Below are 17,943 nucleotides of genomic sequence, written 5' to 3'. Positions count from 1 at the left end.
TTTTCAGGGGATATGTACAAATGATTTTGATCACTTGATATCTTGAAAAGAGCTCTTGTGGGACCAGAATGATATTCGTAAGTGACAAGTATGAAACGAGTGTTCAGTGACATTAAAAAAACAAATCAACCTACATATAGAGGAAGAGCTATGGACATAGGGATGTGAAACTGGTCTTAAGTGTAATGAAAAGCCAAGATGCTGCCCCAGTAAGAGAAAATAAATGAACATAACAATGGGATGCAGCAAGAGGAATAATGATCCAGGAGAGAAAATATTTTCTAAAAATGAATCATTCATTCACTTTTCAGTAGCTACAAAAAAAAAAAATGCAGAAGACCCAGGGGATATCATGGCAGTCTAAGTCTGATATCTTTCACATGTGGAAAAGCCTTAGGATCTGATTCAACTTAGAGAAGGTAGAGTGATTTTGTGACTACCACTAAGAAAATACAAGCTTTTGGGAAACTACCTCTACCTTGATGATTTTATACACACAAGAGATGAGCAATGAGGAACATGCTTAGATGTATTGGGAAAGAGGTGGGCCTGTAGCATTGTCACAAGGGTGCACTAATACTGAGAGTGACTGCTGAAGAAATGGTCCCCATCAGTGACCCTCAGGTAAGATCAGGGCCCTAGTGTTTCAGCACAGGCTGGGCAATTGGAATGCAGGGCTCCTAAGATTCCACGACACCCCCACCTTCGAATTCTGTTATTGCAACTGCAGACCGTTACCTGGCACGCTGGCTGCTACCTCCCTCACTCTTGTCAGAGTTGGAGCTATAGGCAGGGCCTTCAACTCTGAGCTCAGGCATCCTGGACCCTGTTTTTGCGGTTAAGGACTCTAAAGTGTTGTGGGTGTTGATCAAGTTTCTCTCAACTGTAAGTTAACAATTCCAGTTATTGTCATCTCTCAGTCCTAATGAAACCTAACTGATTTCACTAGTTTTTGACCCATCATGTGTTTGGGTTTCTTCTCCCCAGTCCCTGGCTCTACCTCTTCTGCCACAAACGTCAGCATGGTGGTATCTGCCGACCCTTTGTCCGGCGAGAGGGCAGAGATGAACATCCTAGAAATCAACAAGGAATTGCGCTCCCAGCTGGCAGAGAGCAATCAGCAGTTCCGAGACCTCAAAGAGAAATTCCTTATAACTCAAGCTACTGCCTACTCCCTGGCCAACCAGCTGAAGAAATACAGTAAGTTATATAGATTCACCATCACGAAAGTGAGGACCGATCACCTGTCTTCTCTCTGAGAAACTGAACGGTCTCTTCATCAAAATTAATGTCATCCTTCCCATACTTCTAGGAAAATAGAAATGGGTTTTTTAACTTCATGGTGTTAAGGATGGAAAACAGAGGCACAAAGTATTTAGCAACTTTTCCACATTTGCAGTCTGGTGTGAGGTGAGAGGAGAGTTAAAATCCAACATATTGACTGCTGACACAGGCACAGAACCACCTGTTCTTCTCAGCAAGAGGCTAAATCATGTTTATGAGAATCCTCTCTGTACCATGTAAGATGTTGCAGACAAATAACATCTAGTCTGTTGGTCTAAACATCTGGGACTAATGAACTTCCATTCACTTCAGACTTCTTTGAGGCCCAGTAGCCAAAGCTCTATTCTGGGCACCCTGGGGGAAACATAGTGACAGTACACAGCACCTGCACTAAGGAGTTTAAAGAGGAGATTGCTTCTAATAGTAACTGTGGCAGCCATTAAGTGACAGCATCAAGAGCAGGGAGTACCATGGTGAGAGGGAAGTCCTGCTTCCTGGGGCACAGGCTCTTATTCCTAAAGAGGAACAAAGCTGGCACATAAGACATTGTGGAGGTAGCAGTGTCGTGTGCAGAGCAGGGACCCTGGGCTCCTGGGCTCCATCCAAGTTGCCTATCTTCTCGGTGCCTAAGTTTCCTCATCTGTTCATTGGGTACTATAATAATATGTACCTCAGAAAAGTGCTGCAATGACTTAACATTATCTATTTCTTCTAAATCTTGGGAAAGTGTCCCAAGATTCAGAGTCAGACCTCAGGGGCTGTGAATTCTGACTCTGCCTTGTTCCAGGTGGATCATCTTGTCCAGTTACTTGATATGCCCTTGAGTTTTTTTCTCCCCATCTCTAAGTTGGAGAGTATCAGTTGCTAGAATGTTGGGAGGTTGATAAATAAAGATGTGGAAATGCCCGCCTGGAGCCTGGTACTGGGGCTGCTTTCGTCCTTGGGATGGATGCTGCTGCCTGCCCTGTCAGTAGTGATCCCAGCAGCATGTCCAGCCTTGCACTGAGGCAGGTGTGTCTGTCTTTTCTCAGAGTGTGAAGAGTACAAAGACATCATAGACTCTGTGCTGAGGGATGAACTGCAGTTCGTGGAGAAGCTGGCAGAGAAGCTCAGACAAGCTGAGGAGCTCGGGTGAGTAGGCCCCGTTGGGGGCAGGCAGATGGGCAGTGGTGTGAATCTCTGAAGTGCAGCAACTCAGCTGGGAGAACTAAGAGCTAAGCTGGGCCAGGACAAGGGCAGGCATTTACATGGCAGGCACATGTCACACAAACATTTATAAAACAGAGAACAGTCATGTTAGTAAGTTATGGGTTGCAGTTGTTTCTTGAACCTTGTTTTCTCTTTTTAAAACAAGGCATTGTTGAGGTGAAATTTGCATAACCAAAGTTAATTAAAAGAAAGTGAACCACCCAGCAGCATTTAGCACACTCAAATGGTGTGTGATCACCACCCCATTTACTCTTAGAATCACCTCCTGTCTGACTGCCGCATGTCATTCGTTCAATCAATCTTGCCTTCTTAACCCTGTCATTTTTTTCTTCCTACATCTTTCAAATCCACCCCATTTGCACCTGGTCACATTTCTATGCGTGGCTTTAGTTCAAGTCACTGCAAGATGCACTGTGTGAATTTCCATATAGAAATGTCCATGGCCAAAGTGAGGAACTGAAAGGATATCCATTTGGAACTGATCTAGGAAGACACCAGCTTTTGTTTACAGAAAAGAAAGATGAATGGAACATCATCAAGGATCTTACAGGAGCACTCTCTTATGTAGAGGAACCCTTTAAAAATATATACATATGTATAACTTAAATATATATATATTTTGTTAATATTGTATTTTTCTCCGTGACAAAGACATTTCCCCAAATATGTGCTGACCTTCTGCTTGGAAAGCTCCTTGAGGACATTCTCACAGAAACCTCTGTTGCAGTATTAGAACTGATCACTCATCCCTTTCCGTTATTAAATGTTCTCTACTATCTCACCTTAGGCAATATAAAGCCCTGGTTCACTCTCAGGCACGAGAGCTGACCCAGTTACGGGAGAAGTTACAGGAAGGGAGAGATGCCTCCCGTTCACTGAATCAGCATTTCAAGGCCCTCCTCACTCCTGATGACCTTGACAAGTTCCAGGGTCAGGACCTCCGAGAGCAGCTGGCTGAGGGGCGCCGGCTGGCAGAGCGCCTTCTCCACAAGCTCAGTCCAGGTGAGGTGGCCACAGGCCCTGATAACACACAGCTCTAGGCTTATGAAAGTCCCCAGACCTCTATACCTCCACAATGACAATTTTATGGGTAGAGTATCTTTCCAGTAAATATCTGTGGCCATGACATGATCAGGACTTCCTGAGTAGGAATAGAGATGGGAAACCCATGGGGTTGGAGGTCACAGTATTGCAAATGTCTCCTCCTTTCTTGATGGAACGTGGTCTTTGGAGCAAGAGGCAGCATTCGTCCAGTTTTAAAGGACTGGAAGGAGGCTGTGACAGGAGGCAGCTTGTTAGAGTGAAAAGAGACCCGGACTAAGAGTGAAGGTTCCCAGGCTCTATCTTCAGCAATGTCTTTAGCAACTGTGCCCAAATGATTAATTTATCCTTCCTGGGTTTCTGTCGCTAAATCTGTAAAGGCAAACAAATTGTCTCTGGCATTCAAATGTGGGAACACTTATGACTATATTGCACAATGAGATAAAGCCCCTTGCTGTGTGCTGTTGGAGAAGGTATTTGAAGTGCTAGCATTTGGTGGTAGGAAGTGGTTGAGGCTGGAGCACTCCCCATGGAGACAGTGTCCCTGGATAACACAATCGAAGCCACGTAGGGGGCCCATGAAGTCCCTGATGTACGGAGTATTGTGGGACAAGGCTGTTTGTCCTGTTCTAAGAGAAAGATACAGGTTCTAAATGCGAGCTGTGACAGGACACAGAGCCTGTGCCTGGGAATCACATCTGTGGGAGGACTGGGGAGACAGCTGCTGAAGTTCAGAGAGAGGCTGGACAAGCCTGCAGTGATGTGAAGAGGAAAAAGTCTTTTCAATATTTGGCCACATCTTGATGGTGACCCCCAAGATCAGAAACGATTGCGTTATGGATCAGGAAACCATTCCAGGGCATTTTGTTAGAGATAAAATATGAGAGCTTTCAGTACAGTGCAGACCCATATATATAGATGTTCATGTGTCCATGCACATAGGGCTCACTGTGCTTGCATAGGTGAAGTGGGAAATATCTGAATGGACACTTCTGTATTTGCAGAAACTGATGAAGATGAGGATGAAGATGAGAAAGATGCGGAGGTTGCGAAAGTACAGGAATCACCTGCTCCCAGGTAACACTGAATAATCAGGAGCAGGTAATGGGTGGTAAAATATGAAAAGGGTCTCAGAAAGAACACAAGTCGGGTGAAGGTAGTTACAGATTCCAGATGCAGGATAAGAAAGCTGCAGAGTCCACTGATTCCATGCATTCACCCAACAGGAACTAGCCCTGTTAACATGCTTGTCCACTGTCTTCATGGTACCCGTAAGCATGACCCTAGATGAACACACAGCCCAAGGGACTTCCTGCACACATAGATGAGACCTGTTCTCCCCTGCAGTGAAAGCCATGAGGAGGCGCAAAGCTGCTTTCTACATGGCAGACTTTATGTTCTTTTACGGAAAGATAAATAACAGAGAGGCAACAAGCAGAGGAATTAGGAAGTACCTAGCAAAGTTGAACACAAAGAAAAGCACCTAGACAAAAAGTTTACATTTCATGGCACAATATATAAATTTTAAAAAAAATTAGAAGCCACACCATCTCTGGAGTCTACAATGGCTCAAACACCTGCAATCCCGTGGTCACCATATGTTAACTACAACCCAGCTTAGACACACCATGTGGCAGCTGTTTTTAGTCTCTGTGTGCTCTCAAGACTGTACCATACAGAGAGAGCCGTCTCCTTCCTCACCTCCTATCTACCCAGTGCAATGATCTCTAGTTGCTGTTTCCTCTCTGATTTTCTCTGCTCTGTTGCAGAGAGGAGAGGATGGTCTGTTCCTTCTTAAAGGGAAACTCCCCTTTGCTTTCTGAGACCACTCTCTTATGCCTCCTGTCAAAACCAGTAGGACTTCCTGGGGTCCTATGTCTTTTGGTTTAATTTTCTGTCATTTCTATCCCACCAGGCTCATCAGGGAGGTGCAGATGGCTGAAGGAAAGGAAATCCCTCAGGACTCACTGGAGGAATGTGCTGTCACTTGTTCAAATAGTCACGACCCATCTGACTCCAACCAGCCTCACAGGAGCACCAAAATCACATCTGAGGAAGACAAAGTCGACTCTGCTCTGGTTGTAGAGAATGAACCCTCTCATGATGAAGAGAAGGAAGCTCTAAACATTCTCCCAGGTAGCCTCTCTATTCTTTGTCCCTCCTGCCTCTGTCTAGGCTGAGGAAGATCAATTCTGAGGACAGGCTGCATACATACATATTGGTTTGATTTACATACTAAGACAGAGCTGGGTGCAGTGGCTCATGGCTGTAATCCCAGCACTTTGCAAGGCCTAGGTGGGTGGGTCACTTAAATTCAGGAGTTCAAGACCAGCTTGGGAAATGTGGTGAAACCCACCTTTACACAGAATATGAAAAATTAGCCAGGCATGGTGGTGCGTGCCTGTCATTGCAACTACCCGGGCGGCTGACAGGGGAGTCACCTGAACCGAGGAGGTAGAGGCTGCAATGAGCCATAATTGCACCACTGCACTCCAGCCTGAGTGACAGAGACTCTGTATCAATTAAAAAAAAAAAGAAAGAGAGAAAGAAAGAAAGAAAGAAAGAAAGAAAGAAAGAAAGAAAGAAAGAAAGAAAGAAAGAAAGAAAGAAAGAAAGAAAGGCAGAGAGAGAGAAAGAAAGAAAGAAAAAGAGAGGAAGGAAGGAAGGAAGGAAGGAAGGAAGGAAGGAAGGAAGGAAGGAAGGAAGGAAGAAAGAAAGAAAGAAAGAAAGAAAGAAAGAAAGAAAGAAAGAAAGAAAGAAAGAAAGAAAGAAAGAAAAGAAAGAGAAAGAAAGAAAGAAATGAAGAAATAAATGGATAAAAGTAAAGAAAGAAACTATGAGGGAATATTGCACACAGCCATCCAAGGGTCAGAGAACTTTCCTCTACTCCTTGTCCCATGGCATCACTTTGTCTTCCTGGCCCCAATGTCAGCATGTTGGACCACAGGCAGGTGTGACAAAGTCATAGCCATCTGTGTACAGGAGGTTGCTGTCAGGTCTCCTGGCTCGGTTCCTATGACTCTTGTCACATGCAATAATTATTTGTGTCCTTGAACAATGTACCTGGAGTTTCTATGCCTGTCACAGGTCACTGGCAGTCTTGCCTGTGTATTTGGAGATGTTGTTTCTCTGGATTCACTGTTCTCAGCCCCAGACTTGGTCTCCTTTAAATCAGCTTGTCTCAGCTAAGCAGTCACCTTGAAAGCAGGATATAAACACTGCTACCTTTATCTTGCTTAGAAGTTTCCCTAAATAAGGCTGGGCCCTAAGTTCATCACCCCATGAGTGGCCAGTGTTTCTGTGTAGCACCGCACTCTTTTTTCTGCAAGGGTTGTTGGAATTTATCCATCAGTTCAGTCTCCTATATAAATTTCTTGAACCGTTCATTGACCATGATATATGATAAGATAAATCAGTATTGCAACAACACTTCTGGAGAGTAGTTAGGGCCTTTTTGAATTCTTGTGAGAAAAGTTTGTTTAACTGTCGGCACAGACTTATGTCAGAGGAGAGGTGATTATGATCTACCACATGAGGGAGATTTTGCTCCATGGGTATGGAAAGAAGGCTTATCGACTTCTGACAAGACTTAATGTAGGGCGCCTTAGAACCTTCCTGTCAAAATGTCACATTCTTACACTGAGGATATTTATGTTCTTGTGCCTTGACGGGGCACTGATTTCTTCTTGTGAAGTGTGATTTCCTTACTGTGACCTGCTCTTCTGAATTTGTTTACAGAAAATCAAAATGATCATGAGGAAGAACAGGGGAAAGCGCCAGTGCCCCCCAGGTAACTGTGGATTTGTGGGCTGTTGGTTCAGTAGTGACACCTGGACACCACGGATCCAGGGAAAATAGGAAGTGATGAACAGAATTGTCTCATCCATTCATCCAACTGCAAATTACCCCTTTCACAATGTTATCTTCTTTATTGTGGTACTTGAATAGGTTTCAATTTCTTAATCCATCTCAAGCATGGGAACCGACAATCAGTTGAGCCAGGTGAACTGACTAAACTCAGGGATTTCCTGATCTCACCTGTGGTCTCCCATGTGGTTAATCCAGAGTAACATGCATATCTGCTTTCTGAATGTTTTGTGTCAGCATGTTGGCAACTACTTAGTTTGCAAGACAGAAAATTTTTTAAAAAAATTTCATATGATATCAAAATATTGAAAAAGGGGGACCTTAAAAATAGCAGCTGTGAGTCTGGAATGCCTCAAGAGCTCTGTTCACATGGATGCTGCATGTAAATATCAACGCCATTTGTGTGAAGGAAGTGAAGCCCCGTGTTAGTTCTCTCTGCTGCAAGTCATGCTGCTAGTTTACAGGGAGAGTCTGGGTCTCCTGCAGCAGCTCATTTGTCCCCCCTTTGCTTTCTGTGACCACTCCCTTTGTGTCCCATCAAATCACATGACATGCTGTGGTGCTGAGTCTGTCTTGATCTAATCGGCTGTCTTTCCTATCCTACCTGGCTCATCAGGAAGCTGCAGGATTCTGAAGAGAAGGGAGTCCTGAAGGACTTGCCAGAGGAATGTGTTTTTTCTCATTCTAGACACTGTGACATGTCCAACTCTTACCTGCATCATGAAGTCACTTTCTTGGCACTGGATGAAGAGAAAGTTTGCTCTGTTCAGGATGTTGCCAGGGATTACTCCAAATCCAAATGGGATGAAACCCCACTTGGCTTCCTAGGTAGGCTCCCTATTCGTTGCATCCCACAATCTGTCCATAATGACAGATTTCATACCTTCAGGAAGACAATATGCTTACACACCGGTTAGAACCAGGCTCTAGGATTGAGTTTGAAGGAAGGCATCCTAGGAGTCAGAGTTGTGCTCCATCCTCGTCCAAAACCACACATTGTCCTTCATCTTTGCCCCATTGTCAAATCACTGTACCCAAAGTTGACCTGACAAATTCATACCCACCTCTGCAGCCTGGGTGCAGGATGTATCCACCAGTCCTCCTGATTTAGATTTAATCTGTCACCTCACATGAAATCTTCTAATTTTCCCTCCCAAACAACCTGAGTTTCTCTGCCTGTCCAAGGCCACTGGCAGCCTTATGTACATCCTTGGAGCTGTCATTACCCTCGTTCACTTCTCTCAGGCTAGACTCCCTCCCCTTTTAGCAGGCTTGTCTTAGCTAAGAGGTCTGTGAGTACCAGAACATGACACCACTATTAGATTTTGTATGTTTCTGAAAGGAGGCTGGGCCCTGGAACTCCCTGCCTCATGAAAGACCAATGTATCCACGTAGCGTTAGAGATTCATTTGATTTAATCTGTCCCTCTAAATGTACATTCTACAAAAACACCGAAAACAGCTTATCTGAAGGAAACATGCTGAATACTGCAGTAACCTGCTAGGAAGCATTTAAGTAGATCTCCAGGATCTGTTAGTAAATAGGATATGGTTAACATTTTGCTGTGACTCAGGACAGAAGGGACTGTGATGATGACCTGTCATATCAGGGAGATTTGCTCCATGGCTCAGGAAAGCAAACCTAGTGACTTCTCACAAGGCTCACCCTGAGGCCTCCTGGAAAATTTCTCTCACAATAGCCTGTTATCACACCGAGTATATTTATGCCCCTATGTAGATTTGGACACAAGGTTGTGCATGTATGAATGGAATCAAGTTCATGTGACTGGTCTTCTCTTAATATACTTGCAGAAAAGCAAAATAATCTTGAAGAGGTGAAAGGAAAAGGAACAGTTGATCCCAGGTAATTAAAAAAAATCGGGGCTCTCAATTCAGGGTGACACCTGTGGAACTCATATCCCCAGAAAACCAGAAAGTCCTGAATATACCTAATTCATCCCTTCAGCCAACCAGAAATGATCCTTTCTAACCATGTTTTACATTTTCATTGTGATACTTGCATTGTTGGCCATTTTGTATTAACTTCTCAGGTTCAGTACATAAAACCAGTTATCTTGTGAACAACTAATCAGTCCCAGAGATTTCTGTAAAGCAGCTATCTCTTCTCATGTTTTCAACCAGCCTGAGATTCATATCTGCTTTCTGCTGTTTTGCATTAACACAGTGCTAAGCATTTCAAGGTAAGGAAATTAGGTAGAAAAAGATTATTATTATACCACATATAGTAATGAGAGAAGAAGGACTTGATGGCATGAGATTTCGGGGATATTATTATGCCTCAAAAGCTATGTTTAATTGGTCACTACACATGAAATTTAACACCATTTAAAAGAAAGGAATGAAGCCACCGTTATGGAACAGGATATTCAGTGAGTCACGACTGCACCATACAGAGAGACTCAGTCTCCTTCCTCAGAAAATCGTGATCTGGCCACTTCGCTGAGCTCCTGATGCTTCTCTCTCTCTCTCATCTCTCTTTCCCTCTGTCTGTATTGCAACCCACCCCATGGCAACCACACTGTGACCCACCACAAAGAGGAGAATATTGAACTCTTTAATGGGCTGCCCCATTTGTTTCTGCCATCACTGCCTCCTGCCTCACGTGAATCCAGCAGGGCTCTGAAACTCCTTGGATTAATCCTTACTCCTTCCTACCTTACAGGCTCAGCAGGGGACCACTGAGGGGGGACAAGCGTGAAGTCCCCCAGGAGTCACTGGATGGATGTTGCTTTACTCCTTCCATCCTTCCTGACCTACCTCACTCCTACCGCCCTTATGGGAGCACTTCGTACTATTTTGAAGAAATGCAAGTCAGCTTGGCTCTCGTAGACAGTGAGTACTCCATTGTGACCACAATAAATCTCCAATTGGTGTCCCAGGTAGACTCCGTAATCCTTGCACCCCTGGCTGGACTGAGACGTGTCATTGGGGTGGGCATGACTCACAGACACAGGATGATTTGCATCAGAATCAAAAATCAAGTTGGAAGCACAGACATGGGTTGGGTCAGTGAGCTTTGCTGTCTTCCTCATCTCAGACCAGGCCTGTGTCACCCTGGCCCACTGTCATGACATTGACAAATTCACACCAACCTACGCAGCACATGCCCAACAGGTATCTGTCAGGCCTCTTAATCTGAATAAGATTCGTCTTGCCAGCTATTGTGTTCCTTACAAGTTTCTTTCCCCAGCCATGTCCTTTGAGATTCTATTCCTGCCCAAGGCCAGTGGCATCTTTGTCTACTTTTCGTTAAAGATATTACCTAGGTTTTAAAGAACCTAGCCTCATTCTCTGTGTCCTTGATGTTGGCCTGTTTTAGGTGAGCAGTACATTTGCTTTTGTTATGTGTCTAGAAACAAGACTGGGCCTTGTCACTCCTAGATGTCACGAAACGCCAATGTCTCTTTTTAGTACCAAAGATTCATTTTGATTCAAAGGTCTGTATATTCTCTCCTTCATTCAAATTTCAGTGTCTAAACTCCTTGCCACCATGAACAATGTGGGTATTTGATGACTGAAGGCTGAATATTGCAGTTTTCCTTCTAGAAAGCTGATGAGGTGTTTGCCTTGAATTGGTGTGAAAAACTTGCATAACTATTTGCACAAAATCAGGACGGTTGATGTTGGGATAATGATCTACCAGAACAGGGAGATTTCATTCCTAGGCTCAGGGAAGAAAACCAAGGCATCTCTCTCATGACAGGGCCTCAGGCCTCCTGGAATGTTTCTCTCACACTGTCCTGTTCTCCCACTGAGGAAACTGATGTTCCTATGTTAGGATTGCACAGTGGGCTGTTTGTGTGTGTAGGAGAACCTGCTTAATGTGTCTGTCTCTGTCTGAATTTATTTGCAGAAATTGAAAAGGATCAAGAGGAGCTAGAAGATCAAGACCCACCGTGCCCCAGGTAACTCTGAGGAATCAGGGACAGTTAATTCACTGTAGATATCTGGAGTCTCGGATGCAGGGAAAATCAGAGCATGCAGAATATACCTGCTCCATCTGTTCAGCCAGCCATGAAATAGCCGTATTCATAAGGTTGACTCTTTTCATTGTACACCTGTATTTGTATTTCCTTCTTATTAATTTTTTTCAATTCTACTAATGTGCATTCAGTTGACTCTGTTGAACTGATCAGTCACAGACATTTTCTGCAGTCCCCTTTTCTGTCCTTTTTGATTAAAGTGGAGTTGCACACTTGATGTCTGCCTCTTTGGCATTACCATGTTTACAAGTATTAGACAGTACCATGTTTACAAGTATTTGACAGCAGGAAAGTTAATGAAAATAATGCATGTCATGCTACAATGTTGAGAACAAGAGATGTTGAGGATACAGGAACTCTGTGAAGACTCAAGAGTCTGTATTCATTTGGCCAATGATGCTAATTTCAATAAAATGTATGCAACAGTTTCCCACAGGGATCACTCCATTTCCTTCCTCCCCAGCTCATTTCCTGCCCAGTGCACTCAAAGCCTCTCACGCTCTGTCTTCTTCTCGAGACAGGGAAGAATGATTGTATCTCCCTGAGGAGACTGTACTTTGCTTCCTCTGGGCCTTCCTGAGGGCCTCCCTATAGAACCAGCTGGGCGCAGTGGTGTTGGTTCTCTCTGGCGTTTATCTTCTGTCTTCTTTACCCCAGGCTCAGCCAGGAGCTGCCAGAGGTGAAGGAGCAGGAAATCCCAGAGGACTCCGTGGATGAAGTTTACTTGACTCCTTCAGTTCATCGTGACCTGTCTGACTGTCACCAGCCTTATAGCAGCACCTTGTCCTCATTGGAGGATCAACTTGCCTGCTCTGCTTTGGATATAGCCTGTGAGTACTCCATCCTGGAGGTCACAAAGATCCACTGTCATCCCAGGCAGCCTCTGTATGTTTTGTTTCTGCAACTCGTGCAGCTCAGAGAGACCACCTCTGCAGGCAGGCCCTAGACACTGAGCCTGTTTTGAATCTGGCTCTTGGGTCCAGTTTTAAGCACAGACATCCACTGGGTAGAACTTCCTCTTCTCCTGTCCCAAGTGACTCCTCTGTCACCTGGATCCTTCTCACAAGAGCAGGCTGTGGCTATCAAAACAGGCCAGAGAGGGGTGTGGTAAGGACTTATTGCAAAGTCTTGGCCACAGTAGCTTAGCTGAAGAAATTTATATAACAGACCTCCTTCTTTAAGATAGGGAAACTCTCTTTCCTGAAATTATGTTGCTAACTACATGCCCTTATCTCTTCTCTGGCCATCCAGATATGCTGGGAGTTTTTCCCGATTATTTGGAGGCCTGTTTCATGATTCCTGTGTCCTAAGCTAGATTCTCTTCTTCAGGGATCCCCAGCCCTGAGGCCATGGGTCATTATGGGTCCATGACCTGTTAGGAACTGGACCACAGAGCAGGAGGTGAGCGTTGGGAGAGCATTTCAGCCTGGATTCCACCTCCTGTCAGATCAGCAGGGGCATTAGATTCTCACATGAGCTCGAACCCTATTGTGAAGTGCACATGCCAGGAAACTGGATTGTGCTTTCCTTATGAGAATCTAATGCCTGATGATCTGTCACTGTCTCCCAGTGACTGTCACCCCCAGATGAGACCATCTAGTTGCAGGAAAACGAATTTAGGGCTCCCACTGATTCTACATTACGGTGAGTTGTATAATTGTTTCATTATATATTACAATGTAATATTTGTAGAAATAAAGTGCACAGTAAATGTAATGTGCCTGAATCATCCCAAAACCATCCCTCCTACCCTGGTCCCTGAAAAATTGTCTTCCATGAAACCAGACCCTGGTGCTAAAAAGGTTGGGCACTGAGGCTCTACTTCCTCCGAGGGGGTCTTCCCTCCACTGACGCAGTCCAGCATCCCTTCCTTTATGCGTGTCAGGCTTGCATCCTCTGCAGAGCTCCAGTGGTTTTCTCCCTGTGTGGGTTTTAGTTTCAATCAAGTTTTGGTCTCAGTGCTATATTCTCATGAAAACCATCGACAACTAGTGCCCCTCATGAGGTTCTGGCGTAACCGATGAGCAAAGCAGAGTGGTTCCTGTCCCCACGACGTCCAGAAAACCCTTCCTCTGAGCAAGTGCCCCTTGAGATAGCAGCTTCACAGGACGTGTAAAAACAAAATCCAATTTTCGTTTCTTCTTGCTCATTCTCTTTTTTATAACTTCAATTCTGGGAATTTGATGTGGATTGTTGGGGATTTTACCCATTACATTATCTTCTAGTAAGAGCAAGTAACTCTGTGATGTCCCTCAGTATATTGGATTATGTTGTAATGAAATTAGCAAAAATGCCAGGTGTGGTGATTCACATCTTTAATTCCAGAATGTTGGGAGGCCAAGGAGGTGGATCGCCTGAGCTCAGGAGTTTGAGACCAGCATGGGTAACGTGGTGAAACCCTGTCTCTACAAAAAAATTAGCAGGGCGTGGTGGTACACACCTGTAGTCCCAGCTTCTCGGGAGGCTGAGGTAGAAGAGTCACCTGAGCCTGGTTAGTTGAGGCTGCAGTGAGCCATGATTGCACCATTGCACTGCAGCCTCAGCAACAAAGTGAGACCCTGTGTCACACACACTCACACTCACACACACACAGGCACACACACAAAAAGAAAGAAACTAGCAACAAAGATGTTGGCCTCTATTCTATTTTGGTCAGTAAGTGCCTTTCTTACTGGGACCATCCCCTTTCCCATTTTGCATTTCTCCCTGAGTTTCAAAACAGCAAATGCTTTTCTAGAATCACAGTGATTCATGAAACAATTAAAATACACACTGACCTTGCACCTGCTGTATGTCCTGCCCCTTTGCAAGCAAGCTCTGTCCTGCTATAACCTGTTCAGGGCTCAAAGGACACTCCCAAGCAGGCAGTGGCATTTGCATATTAGAGCTGAGGGCACTGAGGCGTTTTTAAGAAAACTTAGAAAACCTTGCAGAGAACGAGGATGTGGAGAGGGGAGGAGAGACAGGAGCCCTACAGCAACGTGGATCCAGCCCTACAGGCCCCGTCCCCATCCTGAGCCCAACCTGGACTGGCGTGAGGTCATTGGAAGTCTTTTCTTAGTCCACTCAGAATGTGTGTTCCTCTCCCTGTGGAAATGGAAAGAATTTGTTTAAGGGGTGCCACCCGAACCCCACTGGAGCAGTGGGTAATGTGAGGATCGTGTCCTCTGTTGCCTTCCTAAGGAACCGCACATGCTGATCTGTGGCTCTTGTGGCCCCTGAATTTCCGGGAAGGGACTGGTCCCTCTCCTACATTGCCTCTGTCTGCTGACACCCACTATATGGCAATAGGATGGATATGTGTGGGTAGAGGGTCAAACCATTATAGTCAATGGGAAACTCAAAGTGTCCCAGAACCCATAAAAGTTTGCCTCAGTTAGTGTTTGGTCTGTAGCCTCCCAGCCCCCTTTCTCGTGGTTCTTTCTCAAAGCCTCGCAGCTCTAACTCTTGGCCTGTTCTTACATCCCTGTGTGTGAAGAAAAACAGCTCCTCCTCTCCTGTGCTCTGAGGCCTCTCTAGAACTTTCCCTCTTGTCACAAGAAAGAATTGAATAACAACAGAATAATCGTGATGGTCTTGTTAGACAATCCAAAGCCCTCTGGGCTGAAGCAAAGGTTTTTCATTTCAGGGATAACCCAGCCTGGGACCCTGCTGTGTCAGCGTCCCCAGGCACAGACAGGAAAGGTGACGTCGCCTGCACTGACATGATGTCTGTCTGTGTGGCGTGGGTCACTGGGTGGCTTTACAGACAGCAGAGACATCAGGGATGGGTGTTCTGGGTGTCTTAACAAAGGGAAAACTCAGATTATTCCTACTGAAGCGCCTTCTCCTTTCAGCTCCCACCAAGATGGCCTGTCCCCAAGGGACTTGGAGTGCAGACTTGAGCCACCACCTGTCAGAGGTGCAGGTTGCACATGCACAGCTGGAACCAAGCACCCTGGTGCCCAGTTGTCTGCGACTACAGCTGGATCAAGGGAATGGCTTGGCCAGGCAGAGCCTTTCCTCCACCACCTGCAGTTTCACAGCCAACACTGATTCTGGGAACCAATGGAACTTCCAAGGTAGGGAAGGAAACGGAGTCATGAAGCTCTAATCCAGGTGTTGGTGGTCACGGTGCTGTGGGTGCAGGAGAGAATGGGGCCTCCCATGCTTCCTCAGGGTCAAGCTGAAATTCACGATGCTACAACCCAGTGAGATGAGCAAAGGCCTGGGGCTTAGAACCAAATCTGCTGTCAGGTTCTGGGTTTGCCACTTTCTGCTTGTTGACTTTGGCCAAGGTTTTTGTCTTTTTGCTATTTACATCTCTGTTCCCTCATCTGAGATACCTGAAAAATAATATCTACCTGCAATCATTGTTGGGAATATTAATTATGATAATTTGCAAAGGGCCTGATTCCATAAGAATTGCCCAATAAACTTATGAATGGGTGTTATCTAATCCTTTTAAGATCTTTCAGCTCAATTTACACTTAGAAAGTGACTTCACGGATGATGTCTCCTCTGAGATAGAGCAGTTATGAAGATCTCTGCTTTCTAGGGCCCCTCCTCCTCTCCTTTCTCACACAGACTCCTCTGCCAGTTTTCGTCCTGTCCTTCCCCATCCCTCATGAAGCCAATTTTCCCCTATCAGGCACTTTCAGTAACAACCTATGAGGCACATTGAGTAACAGTGTAAATCCTGGGCCCACACTCAGTCTCCTGACATGTCCAGTTTCCTCTCCTTTTTTCCTGCTTTTTTTGAAATAAAAGGGCAACTTTCACATGGAAAGTGTTCACATCAGTGTTTTTTATGAAATTCCATTTAGTTTAAATTCTCCACTCATGTCCACGGCCATGTCCTCAGTTTCTGTCTCACAGGGATCCACTTTTGCTCAGATTTCCTTAAAACCCTGGGTCGTGTTCATTCTCACTCTCCGTCCCACTCAGTATCTCCTCCTGGAGCCCCTGGGGCTGCCTGGTGCTCATCTGTCAGGCAATGGCCTCGGCTGAGGAATGAGGGGACCCCTGTCCTCAGGAGGAGGGAGGGTTGCGTGAGATAACGAGCACCATCTGGGCCCATGGAGAGGACACATGGAAGGCGTTCAGGGAGTGTCGGGGGATACGCAGTCCCTGACACTTGCCGGGATGACTTATTTAAACTGATTTCTTCCCACTGGACTCTCCTTTGCTTCTCTATGGATTCTCACACCCCCACCTCTGTGCCACATGAGCTGCCACCCTGCCAGGCCCTTCCATTCCCATCTCCTGTTTGAACCCAGCTCTGATTTAACTTTGATTTTTGTAATCTCTGCTCTCCCCAAAGCATAGCCTACATACAGTGTTATTTCCTTGCCTTTGCCTTATCTACCTGGAAGCTACTTGTGTTTCTTAATCCTATGTTTCTTGAATATTTTTGTGAATTGGCAGTACCTTTGGCTCCTGGCAATCTTACCATTGCCCAGTAATGTAGGAAAGATCAAGAAAAAAGAAAATATTAAAGTGACTCTATTGGCTTCCCCTCACCCTTTGGACTTTCTTCTCCAAGGCCACTTTCCTGATTTGATGTCCTCTGGGTGGGAGAGAAAGTCACAGTAAGATCGTGGGTGCCAGTGGATCCCATTGGCTGTGGTTTTATTTTCAGAGCTGGTTTTAGAGCCCTCCCTGGGGATGAAGAACCCTCCCCAGCTGGGAGGTGATGCACTTAAAGGCTCAGCAGAGAACACACAAGGGCGTCAAGTCATTGGCCAGATTCATGCCTCCAGTGTCCTGAAACCAAAGATCATCAAAAGAAAACTCCCGCTCAGCAAGTGGAGACTGGCATGCAGATTCCCTGGCCTGCAAGCTTAGGGTGCAGAGGTAATCACATCTATGGCTGATAGCTGCACTCCTTATTTCTCTGTCTATGGTGACAGCTCATTCTCCCACTGCTTTTTCTCACCCGTTTGTTCTCTCCAACAGCTGCTCTAACCTCTGTCTGGTCTTACCTCTGTGTCCCACGGGTTCCCACCCTGACAGGCCCTTTCTGTCCTCATGTCCTCTTTGCTCTCAGAACTCTGCTCTATTCCTTCTTCTAGTGTCTTGACAGCCCCTCTCATGGCCACAGGAGAGCCAGGCCTCCTTGTCCTCATCCAAGTGCATAGTTTAAGCTGCTGAACACAGGGTCGTTTGCCTGGAATCACACTCTCTTGGGAAATTTAACTTTCCTCCCTTCGTTCCCAGCTCCATTGCCTCTTTCTGCAGAAATCATTGCTTTAATACATCATTTACACATAGATTTTCCTCTTGAGGAGTCTTCTGAGCAACCCAACTAAGTCAAAACTTGATCATCACTTGTTCCTTTCAACGGGAAGTGTTAAAACTCAGCACAAAGAGCCCCACTTAGGAAACTAAATTAGAACCAGGGTCACAGGCGGGAGTTCCCCACTGGCCTGGAGTCAGGTTTGTCTTCAGCCCCAGATGTGCAGCCTAGTGTCAACATGGGTGGGGTTGCCAGGGTCTCAGTGTTCTCACCTCATGGACTCACTTGAGCTGATGATAACTGGAGAACATTTATCACATTT

At 45.4% G+C, this 17,943-nt stretch overlaps 1 protein-coding gene across 2 annotated transcripts; it reads left to right on the top strand.

Moving 5' to 3' along the window:
* Positions 1–983: 983 nt before the first annotated feature.
* On the top strand, positions 984–17,496 carry LOC144329401 (NBPF family member NBPF4-like). 2 transcript variants are annotated; one of them, XM_077952259.1, is made up of 14 exons: positions 1,009–1,200; positions 2,316–2,415; positions 3,281–3,495; positions 4,539–4,611; positions 5,459–5,670; positions 7,273–7,323; positions 7,513–7,600; positions 8,090–8,229; positions 9,213–9,264; positions 10,084–10,253; positions 11,275–11,326; positions 12,062–12,234; positions 15,241–15,465; positions 17,025–17,496. In XM_077952259.1, the coding sequence occupies exons 1-14, from the start codon at positions 1,023–1,025 to the stop codon at positions 17,228–17,230; spliced, it is 1,935 nt and encodes a 644-aa protein (XP_077808385.1). In that variant the 5' UTR covers positions 1,009–1,022; the 3' UTR covers positions 17,231–17,496. The 2 variants fall into 2 exon arrangements, with proteins under 2 accessions (XP_028686817.2, XP_077808385.1); XM_028830984.2 differs by lacking the exon at positions 7,513–7,600 and having other exon boundaries at positions 984–1,200; positions 7,273–7,324.
* Positions 17,497–17,943: the final 447 nt, after the last annotated feature.

Source organism: Macaca mulatta, chromosome 1 (assembly GCF_049350105.2).
Source record: "Macaca mulatta isolate MMU2019108-1 chromosome 1, T2T-MMU8v2.0, whole genome shotgun sequence".
Classification (NCBI taxonomy): Eukaryota; Metazoa; Chordata; class Mammalia; order Primates; family Cercopithecidae; genus Macaca; species Macaca mulatta.
Note: the sequence above shows the minus strand (reverse complement) of the source record. Positions and strands in the feature narration are given on the sequence as shown.

What these genes read in the sequence shown, in the direction of transcription:
- LOC144329401 (XM_077952259.1), top strand. Translation starts at nt 1,023, where the DNA reads ATGGTGGTATCTGCCGACCCTTTGTCCGGCGAGAGGGCAGAGATGAAC. An exon ending in AGACAAGCTGAGGAGCTCGG is followed by an intron (nt 2,416 to 3,280) that starts GTGAGTAGGCCC and finishes ATCTCACCTTAG; the next exon opens with GCAATATAAAGCCCTGGTTC. An exon ending in CAGGAATCACCTGCTCCCAG is followed by an intron (nt 4,612 to 5,458) that starts GTAACACTGAAT and finishes CAGGCTCATCAG; the next exon opens with GGAGGTGCAGATGGCTGAAG.